The 15,554-nt window shown below is 49.3% G+C and overlaps 1 protein-coding gene across 3 annotated transcripts in view; it reads left to right on the plus strand.

The window, feature by feature from the left end:
- SETD2 (SET domain containing 2, histone lysine methyltransferase) overlaps nt 1–15,554 on the plus strand; it is a 50,522-nt gene that overhangs the window by 18,450 nt on the left and 16,518 nt on the right. For 2 of the 3 annotated variants that reach the window (XM_077789996.2, XM_085572907.1), the window contains 9 exons: nt 529–660; nt 1,489–1,617; nt 2,808–2,931; nt 3,954–4,031; nt 4,262–4,359; nt 5,493–5,619; nt 6,844–6,978; nt 7,284–7,412; nt 8,496–9,143. In XM_077789996.2, the coding sequence (XP_077646122.2) occupies nt 529–660; nt 1,489–1,617; nt 2,808–2,931; nt 3,954–4,031; nt 4,262–4,359; nt 5,493–5,619; nt 6,844–6,978; nt 7,284–7,412; nt 8,496–9,143 (1,600 nt within the window). Of the gene's footprint in view, nt 1–528; nt 661–1,488; nt 1,618–2,807; nt 2,932–3,953; nt 4,032–4,261; nt 4,360–5,492; nt 5,620–6,843; nt 6,979–7,283; nt 7,413–8,495; nt 9,144–12,032; nt 12,278–15,554 lie in introns of all 3 variants that reach the window. The other variant, XR_014953198.1, reaches the window with a different exon arrangement.

Here is a 15,554-nt window from a genome sequence, read left to right on the forward strand (position 1 = left end):
TACTTCCTTGTCTTTATCTATCATCTCAGAGGAGCTTTTTTGGATCTAATTGCCATAGTTTGACTTCTTTTCCTTATATTTTTTGCCTTGTTGGGATCCACACTCTAGAGCATTCCCCAAATCCTTCATGGAAGCTAAAATATGAATTAGTGGATTCCCTGCTTTTTGTCTAACTCTGATTTTCTCCTCTTTTTCATCCTCACACTTAACAGCAAAGCAGAGGCTGAAGTAACCAAACCCTCCAATTTGCCTTATTAAAATGTGGGTGTCCAAATAAACATAGACAGGGAGGAGAAAGGAAAAACAGCTAAATATCCTGGGAATTCTCTTTAAAAGAAATCGCCTTTTGCCATCACAAAGTCATCACCAAGCCAAGTGTCCTTGGTTATTCTTGTCCCTAGGGTTATCAATGCATACGTCGAGAAATTTATTTTCCCTTTTTTTTCCAAAAATCACTGATAAGGATTGAGGAGGAGTTTCTCCACCTGGCTGCTGTCTCACCTGTATTCCCATGCCTTGGCTTCCCAGGAAGAAGAACAAATCCCACCGGGATATCAAGCGGATGCTGTGCGAGTGTCCCCCGCTGTCCAAGGAGGAGCGGGCGCAGGGGGAGGTGGCCTGTGGAGAGGATTGTCTCAATCGCCTGCTCATGATCGAGTGGTGAGTTGGGGTCCATGGATTGGCCTGGAGGTGTCCTGGGAATCCCTCAAATAACCCGGGAATTCCTGGGAGGTGGCAGTGAAGTGTCTGTGCTGGCCTGCAGTGAGCTTCGGAGCTGCCAGCAGAAGCTGTGGCTGCTCCATCCCTGGAAGGTTTTGGGGGTTGGATGGGGCTTGGAGCAGCCTGGGACAATGGGAGGTCTCCCTGCCCATGGCAAGGGGGTGGAATGAGATGGTCCTTAGGGTCCCTTCCCACCCAAACCATTCCATGATTCCATGATTTAAATCCTTGGATGATCTGCAGGAGATCAGCCCTCACAACCTTCTGGATCTTCTTTCCCCAGAGCCTCTCCAGCCTATGGCTGATGTCTCCTTCTCCCTCTGGAAGAGGTTTGCTGCTCCATGGGAGCTGCAGGCAGGGACAGGGTGCTTGGTGGGATTTCCCCCTGGCACGAGGATTGTGGAAGGATTGGAATTACCTGCCAGAATCCCAATTTTTGCTTTTATCTCATAGGTCAGGCCTAGAGCAGGAAATGTCTTGAGGGAATAACCCCCAGAAGAAGGGGAGAAGAGCCCAGTTCTCCCCACTGGGATGCCCTGATACAAAAATACAGTGGGATCAGCATTCCAAATGTTTTTATCTTTCCAGAAATAAACGATCTGCATTTGCACGTTGACAGCCACGTGGTTCTGCTTTTTATAGCAAACCACATTTGAAGCTTTCACACGGAATTTCTCCTGATTATTTGGGATTTATTTCCCATCTGAGCCCTTCCTGTTGGCGCTGTTTTCCTGCTGGGAATTGATTTGCTCCCTTCCTTTCCCTCAGCTCCTCCCGGTGTCCAAACGGTGACTACTGCTCCAACCGGCGCTTCCAGAAGAAGCAGCACGCGGATGTGGAGGTGATCCTGACCGAGAAGAAGGGCTGGGGGCTCAGAGCTGCCAAGGACCTGCCATCGTAAGCCTTCCCTCTTCCCACGGCCTTTTCCCACCCTTTTCCTCCCTCCTGAAGGGAAAAGGGCCTGTGGGGTCTGGATTTATCTGACAGGAGATGGGCTGAGTTCTTCCAGCTCATCCTTGTCCCTGCTGGGTGTCCCTCTTCTCTTTGGCATCTGCTCGTCTATTGTTTGATCTCCCAGCCTGGTTTTGCTCTTTGTGGTTTCCCAGCATCCTTTCTTTCCATGGCTTGTTCTTGGGATGTTCCTGCTTCATTCCTGTTGTGTCCGTTCATCTCTTCCCATCTCTGCAAAACTTCTCTTCCCGAGTCCTCCTCCCCCTGGGACAGCGAGAAGATCCAGAGGGGATCTTTCCTCCTTGTTTGTTAATTCAGGATTGTAATTCCAAGTGCTGGGTTAGGTGAGGCCAGCAAAGGAGAGAGGAGTGAGGACATTGAAATCTCCTGAGGCACAGGGGAGGATCAGGATGGGGAGACCAAGATGAGGTTCACTGGGAGAAGGAAGCATCCTGGAGTGTGTCCAGGGCAGGGAACACAGCTGGGAAGGGGCTGGAGAATTCCTGAGGGAGCTTGGAAGGGGCTCAGCCTGGAGAAAAGGGGATCAGGGGGGACCTTGTGGCTCTGCACAGCTCCTGACAGGAGGGGACAGCTGGGGGGATTTGGGATCTTATCCCAGGGAACAGGGACAGGAGGAGAGGGAACGGCCTCAGGCTGGGCCAGGGCAGGCTCAGGGGAGATATTGGGAAAATTCCTCTTGGAAAAGTCTCTCCAGCCCTGGCCCAGCTGCCCAGAGCAGCTGTGGTTGTCCCTGGATCCCTGGAAGTGTCCAGGGCCGGGTTGGATGGGGTTTGGAGCAGCCTGGGACAGTGGAAGGTGTCCCTGCCATGGGAATGGTGTTGGAATGGGATGAGCTCAAAGTTCCCTTCCAACCCAAACCATCCTGTAATTCCATGAATATATTGAATTTATAGAACAAACCCTGCTCCAAGGGGAGCTTTGTCCCTCTGTCACCTTCCCATGTGACAGCATAAAATCCCAAATTAATCAGAATTCCCTGAGATTAAAGCACACCATTATTGCTACACCACCAGGATGGCCAGGCTGAGAGTTGTGCTCAGAAAATCCTCCTGAACAGGGATTATTTTGTGTTTGTAGTTTTTTTCTAAGAAAATTAATATTTTTCCCTTTTTCAGCAACACTTTTGTCTTGGAATACTGTGGGGAAGTGCTGGATCACAAGGAATTCAAGGCTCGGGTGAAGGAATATGCCCGGAATAAGAACATCCACTATTATTTCATGGCCCTGAAGAATGATGAGGTGAGCAGTGGGATTGCTGGGTTGGGCTTTGGGAAAGGCTGGATTTAGCTGTGTACAGCACCAGCTCCTTGGGAACCCATGGAGCAAGTCCTGAATCCATTGGGAATGTTTTCCTGAGGAAAGGAAACATCAAGCCTCAAGATTTTTTAACCCATTGCTCAGTTCCAACAAAACTATGGCAGTTTAAATGTATCCCAGCATCCTTAGGGAGGGAAAAGTGTTTTTCCAAAGGAAAAGATGGAGCATGGCTCGTTGTTGCATGGGCAAACATCCATGGGAGAGAAGTTTGGGAAGATGCTCCAAGCTAAACTTGCCCTTTTTGGGTGCCCAAATACACCAAAAATCCACATTTCCTTTCACATTAAACTCCATGAAATTGGGAGCTGGCAGAGTTGCTCTGTGCAGGATTGCCACTGGGATATTTATATATGGGATATCCTTAATTATTTATGGCTGCTTCAGCTCCAAGGGATGTGGAGCTGTTCCCTCTACCTGAGAACAAGAAGGATAAATAGAAATTCCATCTCTTATTCTCCTTTATTCTCCTTGTCTCTCCTGTCAGGACTTTTTAGGTCTGGGGAGCTTGAGAGAAAAGGAGCTAAAAATACTCAGAGTGATTTTTCCTGGGTGTTTTTTCTCCTAAAATAAGGGTTTTTTGAGATTGTTGTGTGATTTTAAGTGTCACAAATGAGCATTTCCAGTCATCAAACGAGTTTTTATTTCTGGGATGACTTTTCCCTTGGAGCATGAGGTGTGTGGGAGAAAAATTCACTGTCCCAGGCCCTCATGGCTGTATCAGAAACAAAATGCAGGATCTGCATTCAGCTGGAGAGCTCTTGAAAATGAGGAGCCGAGTACCTAAGTGCTCTTTTTGGGTGGAATTAATGCCCTAGCAACCCCCAATCTCTAGAATAAAGATGGGGAATATCAGATAAGGAGTGGGAAGGGGGATGATTCCCACATGGAATGGTTCCCATGCCAAGGAATGAACCTTTTCCCCTGCATTTCTTGTCCCTTTTCAGATCATCGACGCCACCCAGAAAGGAAACTGCTCCCGCTTCATGAACCACAGCTGTGAGCCAAACTGTGAGACCCAAAAGGTAAAATGCTGGGTCAAATCCAGCAGCTCCTCCCTCTGGAGAGCTCAGACTGAAACGTTTTCTTCCTTTATTTTGGGGAGTTTTGTTGCTGTTGTATCGGTGACATGAAAACGCCTGGATTTAAACCGGGCGCTTTGCTCGCTTTGAAACTCCCCAGTGCTGCTTTCTCAAGGATTGGTGTGTCCAGGGAAAGCAAACCTGGAATAACTCCTGGCATCTTTTTCCCACAGTGGACTGTGAATGGGCAGCTCCGGGTTGGGTTTTTCACCACCAAGCTGGTCCCGTCGGGCTCGGAGCTGACGTTTGATTACCAATTCCAGAGATACGGGTACGTCCCCTTTCCTGGCACAGGAATTCCTGCTCTTCCCCTTCCCCACTCTTCCTACTCCATCCCTTTCCCAGACAATTACCTTCCCTGCTTCTTCCTGTCTGATTGTTAATTAGCCAGGCTCCAGACTTTGCAATATCCCTCAAGAATTCCCGTTCTTCCCTTCCCACTCCTGTTTTATGGCTTTGCAAGTACCTGAGGAGCTGTAAAACCCCCTGGATAACTCATCCTCTCTTCCTGGCCTAATCCAGGGCAGCAGGGAAAAAGCTCCAGCCTGGAATTGGGATCCCTTGGCTAAACCTGAGTTTAAGATTTCTCCATTACTCTTTGGTGAAGTATAACTTGAGGAATGTCCTTCCTTTTCCTTCTGGAACCTTCTTCAGGCCCTTCTGTAAGCAGGAATGAGTTTTTAGTTGCGTTTTAAGATTATTCCTCCTTCCTAGAAATTCCTGGAATTGAGCATCCCTGCTTCTTACCACTGCAGAGCCACGTTCGTCCAGTGGGTTCCATGTATTTAAAATAAACCCCTGCTATTTTCCCAAGAAATTGTGGAATGGAGTTTAAAATGGATGGTGTGTCAAGTGAGAAATACAGAGACTTGGTGGAAATATTCCTTGGGAACTGTATTGCATGTATTGCATTTATTACATTTATTATATATATTGTATTTTTTAGCCATGGCTGAACACCCAAAACAAATTTTCCATGTGGATTTTGCTGCTTCCATGAATCCTGAGCTCATTCTTTATCCTGTTTTGAGCTCTAAAATTCAGTATATGAGCTATAAAATGCTATGAAATGCAAGCTTTTCCTAATGGATGTATAATCCTGAGGATAAATTCCTTAGAAAAATTAGGATATTGATGGCAATGTGGGATAAGAAGTTGTCAGCCCCACCAGCTCCTCCTTTTCCTCTCGGATTCCTGGTTCTTGGCCTGTGGAGAGCCTGGAAGTGAGGCAGGCTTGGCTTTCCAGCTCAGGATCATGGCAGCTGTGGTGGGAATGAAGACTTGATTTGGATTTTCAGTGGCTTTTCCATGCAGAGCCATTCCCATTCCTGGCTTCGGAAGGTGCAGGGGCGGCTGTGGCTGGGGTTGAGCTGTTGTTGAACCTCCCCTTGTGTCCCCCCACAGCAAAGAGGCCCAGAAATGTTTCTGTGGCTCCTCCAACTGCCGGGGGTACCTGGGGGGAGAGAACAGGGTCAGCATCCGCGCGGCCGGAGGCAAGATGAAGAAGGAACGCTCCCGGAAAAAGGACTCGGTGAGTTTGAGGATTGAACCCAGCCATTCCCCAGCACGGCCAAGACCACCCACGTCCCCAAGTGCCACATCCACGTGGCTTTAAATCCCCCCAGGAATGGGGATTCCACCACCACCAGCCCTTCCCGTGAAGGAATTTCCCCAATATCCGACCTGAGCCTCCCCTGGCACAGCTGGAGGCAGTTTCCTCTCATCCCATCACTGTTCCTTTAGGAGAAGATGACTCCTGATAACCTCAGGGTTCAGTTTTTCCATGGATCTGTCATTGGATTGATAATCTTGGAGGTCTTTTCCAACTCCAATGGTTTTATTTCACAAGGCCCCTCAAGATTTGTGTCCTCTTGGATCTACGGTTAAATCCAATTTCCTTTCTCCTGGTTATTTGAAGTCCCACCAGAGAGTGACTTTCCCAGGTCCAGTATTTGCTCATCCATAAGTAAACACCACCATAAACTGGATTTAAAAATGTGGGTTTCATTGATGAAAGATGAACAATACTGGCTTTGCCGTTTAGGGCATCACCTGAAATCTGGCATCTCCAAGGGCAGAGTTCCACCATTTCCAGGTTGGGAGGTGGAATTTTAGAGAACACATGGAATTTCAGGTTTGGGTTCATGCCATGTGGAAAAAGGGCAGAGAATCCAGAGCAAGAGGAATTTTTTGGGTGAAATCTTCTGCAAGAACCTGCACAGGCTCTTCTTTAATTCCTACAAATTGTAATTATTCCATCCTTGAAGGGACAAACCTCTGTTCCTATGGAGAAGATTGATTCCTAATTCTTTTGGGAAGTTTAAAAATGCCAGTTTCATTTTAATGTGCTGTATCAGAGAGTGAAGAAACCAAGAAATAATTCCTAAATAATTTATAAGGTGTTTTAAAACACTAATTAGTCACTAAATGAGAGGGTGATATTTCAGTGGGCATATGGAGAGGGAATCTCAGGTTGTAAGGATAATAAATCTGTTACAGTTTATAAGCCATTAATCATTACAAATTTATAAAGAAGTTACACAACTCAGAATATAAATAATAACTTTACCTGCAATTAAAGAGAATTTCTTAGTTTGTTTTCCTGCATGAAAAGATAAACTCAGGACTGAGGGGGTTTTGGTGCAATCACGTGGAATTTCTAGCAGAGCTGAAACATTTTCCATAGGGAAAAGGGAGCTTGGGAGTCAGGGAATTGGCTGGCCCGAGCCTCAGGGTGTTTCCTGTGGCTCTGCAGGTGGATGGGGAGCTGGAGGCGCTGCTGGAGAACGGGGAGGGTCTCTCGGATAAGAACCAGGTGCTCAGCTTGTCCCGCCTCATGGTGCGCATCGAAACCCTGGAGCAGAAACTCACCTGCCTCAAACTCATCCAGGTGAGGAGCGGCCTGGGAAGGAACAGGGGGAGTGTGGGAGGCAGGTCCTGCCCTTTCTGCTGCACCCCAGGCTCAGCGAGCAGCTCCAGGATACGTTGTCCTTCGGTGTGATCCCCCAGTGGGAGCTGTAGTGGTTGGAATGGTCCTGCTGCTGGATCCCTGCTCCAGTCCCAGCAGTTCCAGCCACTCAAATCACCTTGGACCTGCCGAGTTCTGGCTCTGCCATGGCTTTGACCATGCTTCCAGAGCAGTTTTCCATGTTTTTGCCTGGAAGTCTCTGACTGTTCCCACATCTGCCTCTCCAGAACACGCACTCGCAGTCCTGCCTCAAGTCCTTCCTGGAGTGTCACGGCTTGTCCCTGCTCTGGATCTGGATGACGGAGCTGGGTGATGGCAGAGGAAGCACGGCCAACAACCTGAAGCTGCAGCTGGAGGTCAGTGATTCCCTGGGATTGGGAGCTCTCACGGAATGCTCGAGGTGGGAAAAGCCCTTTAAGATCAAGTCCAGCCATTTGCCAGCGCTGCTGAGGCCACAACTCACCCTTGTCCCCAAGTGCCACGTCCACAAGGTCCTTAAATCCCTCCAGGAATGGGGACTCTGCCCTGTGCCAGGGCTGGCCAGCCCTTTTTGGGGAAAGGGGTTTTGGCAGCTTTGCTGAACGCTCGGGATCACCAGAATTTTCTTTTCCTTCTCTTTTTTAAAACACAAATCCGTGCCAAGTGTTTGTGGAAAACAGCCTCAGGTGCCTCAGAACTACAGGCCTGAAATTTCTGCCCTCAGGCAGATCCTTAATAGATGGAAGGAATTTGCTCCTGTGGTTTTCTTTAGATTCCTGACAGATTCCATGAGCCAGATTTAAGGGTTGTTGCTGTTGCTGTTTATTCCATGCTGAAGCACAGAGATCCTGAGAGTCTGAAGTGGAGCTGGAATGTTTCAGTTTTCCATAAACAATTTAGGAATAGATGCTCAAAGACTTCTGGAAGTTCAAGGTCATTGAGTCCAAGCTGTGCCCGTTCCCCACCTTGTTCCCAGCCCAGAGCAATGGGTGCCAACTCCAGGTGTTCCTTGGACACCTCCAGGGATGGGACTCCAAACCTCCCTGAGAGCCCATTCCGATGTTTAACAACCCTTTCCATGAAAAACTCTTCCCAAAACCTATCTCCTATGACCTGTGACCATCGTTAGATGAGATCAGATATTTAGATCTTAGATTTTGTGATATTGGGAAGGAATTCTTGGCTGTGATGGTGGTGAGGTCCTGGCACAGGTTGTCCAGAGAGGTTGTGGACTTCCCATCCCAAATCCAGCTTGGATGGGGCTTGGAGCAACCTGGGATAGCTGAAGGTGTCCCTGCCCTTATGGCAGGGAGAACTGAATGAGCTTTAAGGTCCCTTCTCACCCAAACCAAGATTTTATTATCACCTTGATAATTCAGAGTTAATTCTTCCTGAGAAAAGTTGGGCACAGCTTTAAATCCTGCTGGCTCTTACAGCACCCTGCTTGTCCTTTCCCTCAGATCATGAAGACCCTGGAGCTGCTGCCCATCCCTACCAAGAACATGCTGGAGGAGAGCAAGGTGCTGCCCATCATCCAGCGCTGGGCTCAGACCAAGACGGCGGTGCCGCAGCTCAGCGAGGGCGACGGGTACTCCAGCGAGAACACGTCCCGCGCCCACACCCCGCTCAACACCCCGGAGCTCTCGGCCAAGCAGGGCGTGGAAGGTGACACGGACACCCCCAAGAAGTTGGTGTTCCGCAGGCTGAAGATCATCAGTGAGAACAGCATGGACAGCGCCATCTCGGACACCACCAGCGAGCTGGAAGGGAAGGAGGGCAAGGAGGACCTGGACCAGCTGGAGGCAGCCCCAGTGGAGGTGATGGAGGAGCAGCAGCAGCAGCAGCAGCAGGACATCAAAACTGGTGTGGAGGCGCCGGTGGAGAGCAGCAAATCCCAGCCTGCGGAGCTGGAGGCCGAGCCCGAGGCGGAGGTCAAGGAGAGCAATGGAGCGAAGCTGGAGGAGCCCATGGCCATGGAAACGCCGTCGCAGGATGAAGAGGAAGGAGTTTCCGACGTGGAGAGCGAGAGGAGCCAGGAGCAGACGGATAAAATCGTGGATGTGAGCGACTTGGCCACCAGGCTGCTCGACAGCTGGAAGGAGCTCAAGGTAAGAGGCAACTCCGTGCAGCTCCAGCACTTGGAGCTCAGGAAAATGTGCATTTGGTGGTGGTGTGGTGCAAATGGGGCTGGTTTGATGTCTTTTGGTCAATATTTGGTAACTAAATGGCCTTTTCTACACAAAAAGTGCTTTCTGTATAAATCCTCTGGTGGCAGCTGCCCTGTGTGTGACCTGAGAAGTGTCCAGGTGTTGGTGAAACCAGCAGCTGGTTGGGTTTGGGCACGCAAGGACACTTCGGTCATCCCCTTAGACTTCCAAGGAATGGGCAGCTCTGAGGGACTGAGATTCCCATAAGCATTTTGGGTGGAATTGGCCCACATCCCTCAATGTGGAAACAGATTGATGGACTCTCTGCTCCTGAATTCCATCCTTGGAAGTGTTCAAGGCTACTCCTAAATGTCCCATCCCTGGAAATGCCCAAGGTTGGCCAAGGCTTGGAGCAACCTGGGATAGTGGGAGGTGTCTCTGCCCATAACAGGGAGTGGAATTGGATGATCCTTAAGGTTCCCCCCAGCCCAACCATTCTGGGATTCTCTGAATTGAGTTATCCCGAAATCCCCAGCTTTTCCTGTCCTTTCAACCTCTGCTTTAGATCTGCACCGTGTGGAACCTCCAGAGAAGGGTCTGTTGGCCATGCCAGGGTCTCTCAAAGGCAGTGTTGGCTCAGCCCTTGGGTGTTACAGTTGGAAATGTCCGGATTTGGGTGTTATTTGGGACTTCAGTGGTTTCACTCCCATCAAGGTCTTCTGGAGCAGAAAACCTCTCCAGGAGAAGGGCTTGGTGGCTCCCTCTGTCCTCTGGAATTGTGTCCCTGTCCCATAGGTGGCCAGTGGGATCTGCAGCCAGCAGCTTCCTTTGGTGGGACGTAGGGTGATATTCCAGTAACGGTTCTAAACGAAAAGAGGAAAGATTTAGCTCAGTGCTCAGGAAAGAATTAATTCCTCCTGTGAGGGTGTGAGGCCCTGGCACGGGTGCCCAGAGCAGCTGTGGCTGCCCCTGGATCCCTGGCAGTGTCCCAGGCCAGGTTGGAGCTTGGAGCAACCTGGGATAGTGGAAGGTGTCCCTGCCTGTGGCAGGGGGTGACACTGGATGTCCTTTAAGGTCCCTCCTCATCCAAACCATTCCGTGACTCTGTGGATCTCACTCTCCACTCAACACTTCAGCCATTCCTTGGGTTTCTTTAGATCTTTGCAAACTCTTCACTCAGCTGCTGCTCCTGTAGGATTGCATTCCGTGCATTACTTCATATTCCATACATTGAAGGGCAGGAGGGCTGGGAGCCTCTTTAATATGTCCAAACCCAGTGATTCCTGAGGATCCAGCAGGAATTGAAGGCACTGCCACAATCCCAGCTTCCTTGGTGGGACTTGGAGGCTCTTTGCCCTTCTCTTAAATCTTAATCTTAATCTTAAACTACCAGCCCATTTTTAATTACTGGCAGTAATTTTAAGCAAATTCATGTTTTCTGATGCATGGTAGAGCTAAAGATTTACCCATTGACTTTGATAATGAGTAACAAATGGAAAAGGTTAATTAAAATAATGGGTGTTAATTGTGCTGCGGCACCAGTGCAGGTGAAGGAGACCTCACCTTAAGTTTTGCTTGTGCCATTTCTGGAGCTGCAAATATCAGGATTTAGAAATGCAGAGATTCCCAGGAGAATTCAGGGACATTTTACCTCAGCCTGAATTTTTCAGGAGGATCAGATACTCCTGAACTTTCACAGATTTTGGGCACAATCATTTGTGACACAAATCTTAGAGGGGGGAAGAAGTGAGGTAAAACACATTTCTGTAGAGAGGTTGGGTTGGGATTTGGTGTTTTCCCTCCTTTTTTATCAAATGGATCTGATAATTTACCAGATTTGAATTTGCAGACTCTTGGTGTGGTTTTCCTCTCGAAGCGACACCGTCAGGTTGAATTTGTGGTTCAGTTGGGGAAAATCCTTTTTTTCCATCCCTTGCAAAGGGATCCTTTTCTCCCTTGCAAAGAGCATTGTTAGAAGTTGGAAAACACCTCCAAGATCAAGTCCAACCTGTTTTAAACTAAAAGTTAAGTCAGGCCTTAGTCATCCTCTGCTTTGGAGACTTGTTTTGGGTATCCAGACCGAGCTGCTCCTTTGGAACAGTTGTGTTCCCTTCCACACTCATGCACATGGAACAGCACAGAGAAACGATAAAATATTAATAAAATGTGTGAAATTTCACCAAACTCCCCCAAAACGTTGCTTTAAGACCAAATTTGATCTGGTGGTGTCGTTTTATCCCCAGGATTTGTGTTTTCTTTGGAGCTTGGAGAAGCTCAGCTTGGGAATCTGCAGAATTTTGTTGAAGTTGTGGTCGGACCACGGAGTCCTGACACGTTCCCGTATTTTAGATGTGGATTCTCATCATCTCTCTGTATTTATTAATGAACCTCGGGTCGTGGTCTGCTTGTAGGGATGGGGTTGGATCTCGTGGGCTTGGAGTAATCCCAGCAAATCCACCCCAAAAAAGCAAGATCGTGACACGGGGCTGTGACAATTCATTTCTCTCCTATAAAACAACTGTAGGGAAACTGGGAGCTGGGAATTTATCCTGTCCTGGACTTTTTCATGGCTCTGGGAGTTAACTGCCTCTGTCCAACTCTCACCTCATAAGGTGCCACCAAAGCCCACCCCGGATGTCTAAAAGACAAATCCAAGCTGGAAGGGGGATGGATAATTCACCCCCAGGTGCCTTTCCCAGCACATCCAAACTTTGGAAAAGCCGGGTTTTTGGAGTGGTGGAACACCTGGCCTTGGCTGGGGGGCGGGAGGGTCGGAAACGTCGTGACTTAAGCGCTGTCCTCTCCAGCCTTGCTGATGACCCCCTTGTAATTTCCACCGTTTCCATCCAGCTTCTCCGGGCAGCCAGAGCTGACCAAGGGGCTCCTTTTCTCCAACTCCGTGCGGAAGAAGGGAGAGGACATAGCGCCAAGAGCCGGGAAGATGGTTGGGAAGCTGGCTGATGCATGAGCAGTGTGATAGGTGAAAGGAGGACAGAGGTGGTTAACTCGGGGATGCCGACGTTATTTTGGTGCGTCCATTGCCGGCAATGGACGTCGCTCCGGGGAAATCCCAGCTCCTGGCCTGAAAGGATTAAGTGAGCTTAATTTTTTTCTCTACCTCTACACACAGGACTCGTAAGTCCTCCCAGGGCTCCAGGGCCACGGCCACACCCCTGGCACCACACACACACACTCACATTCCCAACGGGATGAGTTTTCAGCCCGGGCTCGTGGGCGCCGTTCCCGCTCTCCGGGGGAGCGCTGCATGGCTTCTCCCGGGCTGAAAACTCCCTCCCAGTGCCAAAGGCTGGCTGCTGGACACCCAGCAAGGGCACAGGTGGTGCTTCCACGTGGTTCTTCCAGGTGGATTGTGCTCAGGTAAGGCTCCGTGGGATGATCCGTGTGGAGAGGCCCGTGCTGGAGGTGACACGTGGTGTGACGGCCAGCAGACCTCTTGGAATCACCAGGACATGCCGTAGGGCCAAGCTTGGGAAGCTCTTCCCGAGGTTTTCCTGAGGGCTGAGGTTGAGTAGCTGAGCTGAGGGACAGAGAGGACGTTTTGGTGCCTCTCTGCCTCATGTGGGACTGAACTTTGGGAATCTTGCCCCACCCCAGAGGAGGCCCTCACCTTCTGGGAAAGGGCAGCTGGGAGTTGTGGCTCTGAGGATCCACAGGCCCTTTCCTTGTGATTTGGAGAAGGTCTTGGTTTTAGGAAAAATCTTTTGGAAGAGCCGGTCTTGGGTTTAAAAGTTTTTAGTTGGATACTTCTGGCCTTGTGAGCATTTGCAGTGACTTGGAGCTCAAGGCTGAGTCCTCACCCTGACTTGGACCAAAGTGGACTTTTTTTTTTTTTTTTCACCTATCTGGAGCTTAATAATCATGGCATCAGGGAATTGGTGAGGTTGGAAAAGCCCTCAGAGATGCTTGAGTCCAACCATCCCCCAGCACTGCCGAGGCCACCACTGCCCCCTGTCCCCAAGTGCCACATCCACAAGGCTTTTAAATCCCTGCAGGGATGGGGACTCCACCACTGCCCTGGGCAGCCTGTTCACTGCTGGACAACCCTTTCCATAAGGAATTTTCCCAGTATCCAACCTGAACCTCCCCTGGAAGCCATTTCACCCTGAATGGGACATCTTGGGTGACCAGAGGCAGCTGAGCTGAGCTTCCTTCATCTGCTGGGATGATCTTTCCAAGTCTCCTCTGGTTTATCCTGGTAAAGCTCCTTGAAGCTGCTCTTGCCTGTCCCTTTCCCAGTGAAGCCATCCTGGAGTGCCTGGCTCCGGCATGCACATCCCATGTTTTCATCAGGAATTTTATAATTTGTTATAACTCAGAGCAAGGAATAGTTGGGGGAAACAATAGGGCTGGGGAGCAGCCAGGCTGTGATTTGCTGTGGGATCTTCTGGCCTTCAAGCAGGGATTTCATGGTGTTGGTCCCTCCTCTTGCTCTGCTCCGTCCCTTGGGGTCACATTGGAGCTGCAAGGGAAAAAGAGGAGAGGGGAGAGGAAGGGAGGGAAGAGCATCCAGCCTGGTAGGGGATGGATTTGGCTGCGTTGTTCCTTAGACAAGGCAACAGAACTTCACAAACTCATAGAATAAACTCACGGAATCATTAAGGTTGGGAAAGACCTCCAAGTTCATAAAGTCAAAGCATTAATTCAGGAATGACTGGCAGCTGAGGGACAGATTTTTGGAGAAGGTTCTATCAAGACACAATCTTCCTTTCCCACTGCAGAATCCTTGGAGTCATGACTCCATCCTGCAGCTCTCTTCCCTTTCCCAAGCCAAGGCTGGGTTGTGCCTGAGGCTGGACAGCCTCAATCCCATTTTTTCCTCCTCTTTTGTGTCGAACAGACTCGTGTCACTTTTCCTTCTGCATTTAATTTTCCGTGCAATCCCTTCAAAGTCGTGCTGGGAGCTCGGGAGCCATTTGGAGCCCGTTAGCGGCGGTCGCGTTGATTGAGGAATTCTGCAGCTCCCAGCCAGCAGCTTCCGTTTCCAAAAATAAAACTGGGAGCTTTTCTTGGGAGTTTCCCCAGCCTGGCCTGACCACCATCTGCTTTTCATGGAGCAATTTGCACAAATCCCTCCGTTTGTTCCTGGTTCAAAGCCTTTGCTGCCTCCATCTTCCCACATGGAATGGATGCTGGAGGCTCCATTGAGTGGAGCTGGAGTTTCCAACAGCACGGAGCTCACTCCCTGCTCATGATTAACTTGGATTTTGGGCTTCCTGGACTTTTTAGGGCTGGCCACTTTGTTGGGATGGATGCTGGAGTGGGCTCCCCCAATGTCTTGGTGAAGCTACAGCAAGGCAGGAGTGGCAGTGCTAGGATTGCCGAGTCCCCTTTCTCCAGGTGCTCCTTATCCTCCCTCTCTTCCCACTTTTCCCGGTGATTTTCCATCCCCATCCTGCTCTTTAATGGGACAGATCTTTTTTAGGAGCTGAGGACTTGGTGTAGTTTAGCTCTTCCCAACACTTGTGTTGTCCTTCTGCTCCGGGCAGTTCATCCACGATCCCGTTCCTTGGTGGCTCCTCATTCCCCCTGGGAGCATCCAGGGTAGACTTGTGGGGGTTTTTGGGATGTGCTGCTCTGAAAATGAACATTTTTAGGAGTTTAATGTGGGAAAGAAAGAAAAACCTGGCCAAACCTATTGGTGGAAGGTGATTTTGTGGCTTCAGAACCTGCCCCTGTGGTCGCCTCCGTCCCACATGAGGTAGAGAGAGGCAGAGTCATCCCTGCCATCCATAGCTATGGAATTCCGTAGGAAAATAAAATTAAATCCATAGATTATGGCTGGATGGGGCTTGGAGCAACCTGGCCTGCCTGGTGGGAAGTTCCCTGCACGTGGTAGGGGTTGGCACTGGATGAGCTCCAAGGTCCTTCCAGCCCAAACCATTCCACGATTCCATAATTCCATTATATGGATTACAGCATTTATAAATATATAAATCGTACATAATTATGGGCTCATCTTGTATCCCTCCCTACCCCATTTCATCTAAAAAAAATGGATTTGGCGTATTGTACCCCATAGCAAACACATAAATAAATTTTAAAAACTTTAATTTGAAGGGCATTTTTTTGGGAATTTCAATGCCTCTCTTTTTTGAAGATGCTTCAAGCTCCATGTGGTGTGTTCGGGCTCCAGAGAAAAGCAAAAATATCTTTAAAAACCTAAAACTCTTGGCCCAAATCTCTATTTTTATAGCCAGCAGCAGCACTTTTGAAGTGGTTTTGCCTCGTGGACAAACCACAACAGGGTTTCTTCTCCTTCCCTTTTTTTTTGCTAAAGGAAATTCTCATGTTTAGCCCAGCCAGTGCTGGGGGTGGACACGTTGCTAATGAGCCCCCTGAGCCACCCATTAA

The sequence above is a fragment of the Lonchura striata genome, chromosome 2 (assembly GCF_050655825.1).
Source record: "Lonchura striata isolate lonStrDom1 chromosome 2, ASM5065582v1, whole genome shotgun sequence".
Lineage (NCBI taxonomy): Eukaryota > Metazoa > Chordata > Aves > Passeriformes > Estrildidae > Lonchura > Lonchura striata.